The following is a 9157-nucleotide window of genomic DNA, read 5'->3' on the forward strand; positions in this document are numbered from 1 at the left end:
TTCCTTGTGTTGACTTATATTTGGGTCATTTTACATTCTTTCGGCTGTGCATAAATTCTATATTTTGTATTTTGTTTTACACCACGGATCTTTTCCCAATATTTATATTTCTATTCTAATTAAATTTATTATATTTTCTGATTCATCTAAGAGTTTTATTATTCACACAGTTTATTTCTGGTGATTTATTCAAACTCAGCAAACATTTATATTCTAATCTGCTTATTTAAACTACATCATTGAAATATATCAGAGGGGCCTAACTTTAACATCTCTGTAGGCATTTAGTGTATTGAACCTGGAGCGCTATCTTAAACTTAATACACCTAGGTGGCGCTACATAAAAGTGGGGGCTCGTCCGGGATTTCCCTCTGATACATCAATGATAAGTGCCTAAAGAAAGAAGTGACAAGTTAAATTATCTGAATCCAAGCACCTACTGTCTTCTATTCAAAAGTGCATAAACTGTTGCTATGGCTTTGAGAAAGGACCCCAGTCTTCAAGCAGAGTTAAAAAAATGGTGTGAAGCAGCCAGTATTGATGCTACTCATTCTTTAATCCTGTTAAATGTACCTGTTTATACAGAAGTGGCAGAGATTGAAGATGTAATGGAAACTGTGAAAGCTCTGGGAAGGGTTCGAGTGAGAGACACAAGAGAAGGACCCACTGCCCAGTCTATGATGGTATTGTGTGAGTGCCGACAAGCCACTGACTCCACCCGTATTCCTCCTGAAGTGACAAGGGGAGAAAAGAGTGAGCCCTGGTCAGTTATCGTGATCCAACCAAGAGAAAGTGCCTCTAACACAGATGCTGAAGGATTCTCTGAAAAGCTGACAAAGTTCCTGATGGAGGAAGGGAAAACTTTTAATGACGTAAAAGCTTTAATTACACGCCCCAGTGCTGGTGATAGTTCTCCTGAATCAATTATACGTGCAATGGGTGAAGTACTGGAAAGGACCATAAAGCCAACGAGAGATGGAAATGCATACCGACGACTTCGTACATTTTCAGCTATTGTTCCGACCCCAGTTGGAGAGGAAAACATGGATAACTGGATTGATCAAGCAAGGCTCATGATAACTGAGTGTGACTGTACTGAAAAAGAAAAACGATGCAGAATCATGGAAAGCCTTAAAGGACCAGCAATGGAAATAGTGAGAGCTGTTCGTTTCTCAAATCCAGAAGCAGGTGCTTTAGAGTATGTGGAAGCATTAGAGAGTTCCTTTGGATCTTCAGAGTCTGGTGAAGATTTGTATTTTAAGTTTCGACTTATGCGTCAAAATGCAGGGGAGGCATTATCAGAGTTTCTGAGGAGGATTGACAAGGCTCTAAAAAAAGTGGTTGAAAGAGATGGCCTGTCTTTCAGAATGGTCGATAAAGTGCGAGTAGAACAACTCATTCGAGGGGCAGTAAATTCCGACATTATGTTGCTACAGTTGAGGCTTCGAGAACGTACAGTATGCCCACCTTCTTTCCTGAGTCTGCTGAAGGAGATACGTGAGGCAGAAGAGAGTGAAGCATCTCGCCACAGAATGTCAGCTAAAGCCAAATCCATACAGTATTGGGATGAAACCACAAGCATATCTGACATTCAAGAACTAAAGGGAGAGATTCAAGAGCTGCGTGCACACTTATGTGGAGTTATGCCCGAAACTGTTTCTACTTCTTCTTTGGTGGTTAAACCCAGAGAGAAATCTAAGCCGATGGAAAAAACAGAAGATGTAGAAGAGTTAAAGAAACAAGTTCAGTACTTACAACAACAGCTGGCAGTTATGAGTGTCAGTCCTTCTCAGGGCTCACTAGATGTTACAGAACAACGACCGAAACCATCACAGTCCACTTCATCATCATTCAGCCGCAAGTCAGCCAGAACAAAAGATGATTATTTCTGTTACAAATGTGGACAAGATGGTCATATTGCGACAAAATGTCAAGCCCCACAAAATTCAGACCAAGTAATACAGAAGCTAATTCGTTCTTTGCGTCAAGCTAAGAGTTTGAAGTCCGAGGCTAATGAAAGCAGAAAAACCCAGAACCAAGTTTGTTTCTCCAAAAAGAGTCAGACAGACATATACAAAGCCAGCAGTATTCCACAAGGCCTAGTTGGACCAGCATCAACAGTAGAAGTGACAATTAATGGACATTTATGTCAAGCACTGTTAGACAGTGGCTCGCAGGTGACAATTGTGTTTGAGAGTTGGTACTCTAAGAATTTAGATTATGTACCGATTCACCCCTTGACTGGATTATCCATATGGGGCCTCAGTTCATCCAGTTACCCTTATAAGGGATACATAGTAGTGGATGTCACTTTCCCTTTTTCAGTCAGTGGAGTGAAGGAGCCGCTGTCCATCCTGGCTCTCGTATGTCCGGAACCTCAAGGGCCCTCCCAGTTGCCAGTCATTATTGGAACAAACGCCAGTTTCTTCCAGCGCCTTGCTACTCTCCGTCATGATGTAAAAGCTTCCAGCACTGCACAAGCTTTGAGAATTCATACTAACCTCTCTGAAATACATCTGAATCAGCAGACATGTAAAAATACCTTAATCGACCAGCCTGAGGGGAAAGTACGATGGATGGGACCTGGAAAGTGTGTAGTTCCATCTAGAGGAGAAGTATTGGCCATCTGTAAAATGGAGACTGAGAAACCCTTGAAAAAAGAAATCTTTGTGGTAGACTCACCTGAAGAGGATAATCTTCCAGCTGGTACATTCATAACTCCATTTGTGCTTCCCTCTTCCACCGTTCAAGATAACAGTGTGCAAGTGTTAGTCCATAATGAGACCTCAAAGGACATTTCAATTCCATCGGGTACAGTAATGGCCAATGTGTACCTTACCGACACACTTACTGTTGGTTCTGGAGAAAAGAGCTCTCAAGTAATTGATCCAAGCCTGTTTAAATTTGAAGAGTCATCCATCCCTGAGTTATGGGAAATGCGACTCCGTCAGAAGTTGGCAGTCAGAAGTGATGTCTTTTCTACCAATGAGTGGGATGTGGGATTAGCCAAAGGAGTTGAACATAACATAAGACTAACAGACTCCAAACCTTTCAGAGAGCGCTCCAGACGCATTGCTCCTGCAGACATCGAGGATGTGCGACGCCATATCAAAGAACTTTTAGAGGCTGGAATAATTACAGAATCAAGAAGCCAGTATGCATCGCCCATTGTAATTGCACGGAAAAAGAGTGGAGCAGTTAGGATGTGCATTGACTACAGGACTCTAAATGCTCGCACCCTCCCTGATCAGTACACTACTCCCAGGATCGATGATGCTCTGGACTGTTTGGCTGGCAGTAAGTGGTTTTCTGTGCTGGATCTTCGCAGTGGATATTATCAAATAGCCATGGCTGAGGAAGACAAAGAGAAGACAGCATTTATCTGTCCTTTAGGATTTTTCCAGTTTGAACGGATGCCTCAAGGGATTACTGGAGCTCCAGCCACATTTCAACGGCTAATGGAAAAAGCTGTTGGTGACATGCATCTTCTTCAAGTAATAGTCTACCTGGATGACATCATTGTGTTTGGGCGAACTCTTGAAGAACATGAAGAGAGACTATTAAAAGTTTTAGATCGGCTCAGAGAGTGTGGCCTCAAAGTTTCAATTGACAAATGCCAGTTTTGTCAGTCCCAAGTACGTTATGTGGGGCACATTGTGTCAGCTGCTGGAGTATCACCTGACCCAGCCAAAGTTGAGGCGGTAACCCGTTGGAAAATGCCCACTGATCTGAAGTCACTGAGATCCTTTCTCGGTTTCTGTGGATTTTACAGACGATTCATAAAAGACTACTCAGCCATTGTAAGGCCATTAACAGAGCTCACTAAAGGGTACCCACCAACATCTGGCCAAATCCGAAAGACCGCAGATGGCAGGAAATATTACAAAACGACTGAGCCCTTTGGAGAGCGTTGGGATGACAACTGTACAGCAGCATTTCGTAAGATCATTTATTGTCTCACACATGCCCCAGTACTTGCTTTTGCCGATCCTAACAAATCCTATGTTCTTCATGTGGATGCTAGCCTTAATGGTCTGGGAGCTGTTTTAAATCAGGAGCATCCTGGTGGACTTAGGCCAGTAGCCTACGCAAGCAGAAAGCTGAGTGCATCTGAGCAGCGTTACCCCATACATCAGCTGGAGTTTTTAGCACTTAAATGGGCAGTTGTGGACAAGTTCCATGATTATCTTTATGGTGCTCAGTTTGTGGTGAAAACAGACAACAATCCACTTACCTATGTGCTGTCCAGTGCCAAGTTGAGTGCGACAGGTCACCGATGGTTAGCTGCTTTAGCCACATACAACTTTAGCTTACAATACAAGCCTGGGAGTCACAACACAGATGCTGATGTATTGTCACGCTACCCCTTTGAATCAGCTATCTCAACAGAATGGAAAGAAATTCCAAAGTCAGGAGTAAAAGCTATTTGCCAGCTGGCAAGAATTAATGAAAGTGATGAGTCATCCTCCAGGCTGGTGGATCATTTATGTGTCTCTCCTCACAGTATCCCAGAAGCATTTGCTTGTCCCACTTCATTGAGTTTCAGTCCTATGGAACAGCTGACCAATGAGGAGTTAAGTAAGGCTCAAGATGAAGATCCTGTAATTGGTATAGTTAAGCGAGAATTGGAGTCTGGAAAAATACTTACTGATGCTAGGAGTTCAGATGATTCAATTTCTCTGTTACGACGGCAGGGACCCAAGTTGAAAATTGAGAATAAACTTCTGTACAGAGTCACCAACAGATCTTGCAGAAAGGAAAACATACAGCTTGTCTTACCCTCAAGGTATTGGTCCCATGTACTGTGCTCCTTGCATGATGACTCGGGTCATTTGGGGGTAGAGAGAACAACTGAACTACTGAGAGATCGATTCTATTGGCCCCGAATGTCTAGCTATGTGGAGCAGTATGTTAAGAATTGTGGGCGATGTGTAATGAGAAAAACATTACCTAAGAAGGCTGCCCCACTGAACCACCTAACCAGCAATGGGCCATTTGACTTAGTGTGTATTGACTTCTTATCTATTGAGCCTGACTCCAGAGGTCTCAGCAATGTTCTGGTTGTAACCGACCACTTCACTCGCTACGCACAAGCATTTGTAACCAAAGATCAGAAAGCGCTAACTGTGGCCAAGATACTGTGCGACAAATTTTTTGTTCACTATGGCTTACCCACCCGTATCCACTCAGATCAGGGAAGAGACTTTGAGAGTGGTCTCATAAAAGAAATGCTTAGCATGCTCGGTATAAGAAAATCCAGAACGTCACCCTATCATCCACAAGGAGACCCTCAGCCAGAAAGATTCAACCGAACACTGCTGTCCATGCTCGGTACTCTGAATCCAATGGAGAAACACAGATGGAGTCAGCACATCAACCGATTAGTACACGCTTACAACTGTACTAAGAATGATGCAACTGGATATTCCCCGTACTATCTTCTATTCGGAAGAGAGGCTCGTCTGCCAGTGGATGTGTGTTTTGGAACTTCACCTGATGGAAAAGGAGCTGGTAGCCATCAACAATATGTGGAAAGAATGAAGTCAGAGTTACAACAAGCATATCAGTTGGCAACTGAAACTGCACAGAAAAGTCAGCAGAGAAACAAACGATTGTATGACAAGCACATAAAACACCAGACACTGGCTGTAGGAGATCGTGTGCTGACAAGAAATCTGGGTTTGATAGGAAAGAACAAACTTGGTGACAAGTGGAATTCTGTTCCTTACCTGATAGTTGAAAAGTTGAAGAACTTACCTGTATACCGCTTAAAACCTGAATCTGGAATGGGAAGTGTGAGGACTCTTCACAGAGACCATCTCTTACCTGTTGGGGATGATGTGAGATTGTCTGATTCAGGAAAATTCCAAAATACAGCTGCTCCAACAGAGATCAGGACAAAATCTGTGGGGAGAAAATATGGAAGAGGATTAAAGGAAATAAATCAGAACATGACAGGAAGTGGATTGAGAAATGACTCGGACAGTGAAGAGGATGACTTGTGGTATTACTACCCAGATAGGGTCGATGAAACTCAAAAGTATGTAACACAGGAGGAATCTTCAGTAGATGAGAGAACAGTTAACCATCAGGATGAATTGGATAGACCCGCTGCAGAGATAGATGACACATCATTCACTGACCAGGGCCATGAAGCAGTATTGGAGCAGACTCCTGAGGAACTTGGAGATCCTGCTCTAGAAGGGGGAGATCCTGGAACAGCCAATACTACTAGAGAGGTAGTAGAGCCTGTTCATGTGCGACCTAAGAGAAGCACAAGACCTATAGACAGATTGAGCTATGATTGTCTGGGGAGACCCACTAACAAGTCTTTAACCTTAGTTCACAAAGGAATGGTTGTAAAAGTACAAGGTGGTGACAGTTCACCAAAGTTTTGTAATACAGTGTGGTGCCACCCTATGGCACAGTGTACTCATTGTGTTCAAGTAAGAAATTGTGCTGAGCCTGAGATAACTGTTAAAGTTTAATGAGGTAATCTCATGAGGACATGAGATGTTTAGAAGGGGGAGCGTGTAACCCAGTAGAATGAAGTTCTACACGTTTTAAGTTTTGAAATAATCTTAAGGTTATTTATTTATTTATTTATTTATTTATTTATTTATTAGCTATCTATTTATTTATTCATTCATATTAATTCCAGAACAGAATTAAATCTAAAATGCGTTTTGCATTCATTTGTTAATATATACATCCTAATGTTGATGTGTAATGATATGTGCGTTTGTCTTTGAGAACATGATCAGATAGCAAGTTTGATCAACCTTCACTGAAATACAAGGGGTAAACAAGTTTGTTAGATGTTCCTTTATGATTGGTTTATACGTGTTTAGTCCCGCCTTCCGGTATGGAATGTGAAATGTGATTGGTTGTTTGGGAAAAAGGGGGTTGGAGAGCCGGCAGTTTTGGAAACCGAATGAGAGACGTGCTGCGCGGCTGTATTGATTGAGAATCATTCACGGAAAGTAAAAACACGACACTGTAATGTAGATCGCGTGTGAATAACACAGTTCTGATTACTTTGAGTTTGTTTTGTGTTTGTTTTGGAGTTCGCTGTGTGGTTTTTATCAGAAAAGTTACCAGTGTCAGTTATTAATCAGTTCAGAATGAGTAGGCATTTTTTAAATGCCTAGAGTGTTAACTGACAGTAGTAGAGTTTTAAACTGAACTTCGGAGAGGGACAGTTAAACGGAAAAGCAGGAGAAACAAGGAGGACTGTGAGCTGAGCATGCGAATACACTGAAAGAGTTTTTTAAAAAAGTTGATATCACCCCAAATAGCCGGGATATTTGGTGATTCCTCTGATTACGTGGGAGTTGCCTTTCATCAGCTGGTGATTAAAAGTGAAAGCAAGCAATTGAAAGAGATCTGCGGCAGGTGATTGCTGCTCGTTGGATCGTCATCTGGATTTGTCATCTAAAGTACTGTCATATTGACTGCTGTCAACTGGGTCGCTGTCAACTGGATCGCTGGCATCTTATTCGCTGTCATCTGGATCAAAGTCATCTGGATCTGAGGTATTTTGTTTAATTTTATTTGTGCTCAGGAGAGTGAAGAGGCCATTTTCATTTCCCGGCCACAACGTACACTAGCAACGACACAGGCCTGCAACGGGGTGGGGTATGAATGTGTGTGTGTGTGGGCCCACTGAGTTTTAATTTGTTGATGGTGATGCAGTGAGCATAAAATACTCCTGCATGTTTTACAGTGCAGTTTTATACTGTATATATTTTATATAGGTGCAATTCAGTGTGTAATTTAGTGACACAATTGTAGGTACTTTCAAAAAGAAACCTATTCTGTCACCCTTTAGTCACCTGTTGATTTATAACTTTAATTGGTCGAGTGTGTAAAGGTGGTATATTTCTATATTTGTTTAATTATTATTCTTCATCGTAAATTCCTTGTGTTGACTTATATTTGGGTCATTTTACATTCTTTCGGCTGTGCATAAATTCTATATTTTGTATTTTGTTTTACACCACGGATCTTTTCCCAATATTTATATTTCTATTCTAATTAAATTTATTATATTTTCTGATTCATCTAAGAGTTTTATTATTCACACAGTTTATTTCTGGTGATTTATTCAAACTCAGCAAACATTTATATTCTAATCTGCTTATTTAAACTACATCATTGAAATATATCAGAGGGGCCTAACTTTAACATCTCTGTAGGCATTTAGTGTATTGAACCTGGAGCGCTATCTTAAACTTAATACACCTAGGTGGCGCTACATATATATAACCCTAATACTCTATATATTTATTTATTTTTTAGTTATTCTTGATTTAGCGTATACTTGCTGAATTACACTATATAATTATATCATTTGTTTTAAATACAGCCAATTTAACCTGACTTTGTATAAAAAACTAAAGAACTGCAGTCAAATATCTGACTTTGTCCAGCACAAAAACCGCAAGGCTGCCTGAAGCTCACCTGTGTTACAGAAGAGCTCTGTAGATTCTGCTGCAGGGATCGAGGAGTCTGTTGCTGTGGAAGTGTTTGCTGCTGTGGAGCAGATCCGCTGTGTGCTGTACTTGTCACATTTTGGCCCTGTATCGCTACAACGCTAGCCTGAGTCCCGATGCCTAAAATGTTATTCTGTGCTCCTCCAACTTGTGGCAACTGTACACTTAGCCCACCGCCCTGAGCCGGCTGCTGCAGGATCATCTGAAAGACAACATTTCAAGCACACACTTATTAATATATGTAGACAAGTGCTTTAAAGCACCATTAATTTTAAAATCAAGCACCTTTGTGATTCATACCCCAGTATATTTAGCATCATAAAAGTCTTTACTGTACTTTTCACTTACATAAAAAAGTCAAGTACTTTTCAAAAGTTGACCATTTTAAAAAGTCATATTCAGAGAACTTTTTTTTTGTTCAAATCTTTTTATTAACATTTTGGTCAATAAAACATCAATTTCAAAAGCATTTGAAAAACAGAGACAAATTATCTTTGCTCCGACAGAGCCCCCTGCCCCATTTCTATACAATATGTTATGCCCATTTTAAATCTATTTTGCATCATGTCATGATATATACATACATACAAGTAGATAAAAGTTACATTATATGTTCACTCATCTATTGTACATATATACACACACATCGAGTTACAATAGGC

The 9157-nt window shown here is 40.9% G+C and overlaps 1 protein-coding gene across 1 annotated transcript in view; it reads right to left on the bottom strand.

The window, feature by feature from the left end:
* clockb (clock circadian regulator b) overlaps positions 1-9157 on the bottom strand; it is a 41462-nt gene that overhangs the window by 9097 nt on the left and 23208 nt on the right. The window contains exon 18 of the mRNA XM_056460583.1: positions 8464-8697. Within this exon, the coding sequence (XP_056316558.1) occupies positions 8464-8697 (234 nt within the window). The remainder of the gene's footprint in view (positions 1-8463; positions 8698-9157) is intronic.

This window comes from Danio aesculapii, chromosome 1 (assembly GCF_903798145.1).
Source record: "Danio aesculapii chromosome 1, fDanAes4.1, whole genome shotgun sequence".
In the NCBI taxonomy this organism is placed as follows: Eukaryota; Metazoa; Chordata; class Actinopteri; order Cypriniformes; family Danionidae; genus Danio; species Danio aesculapii.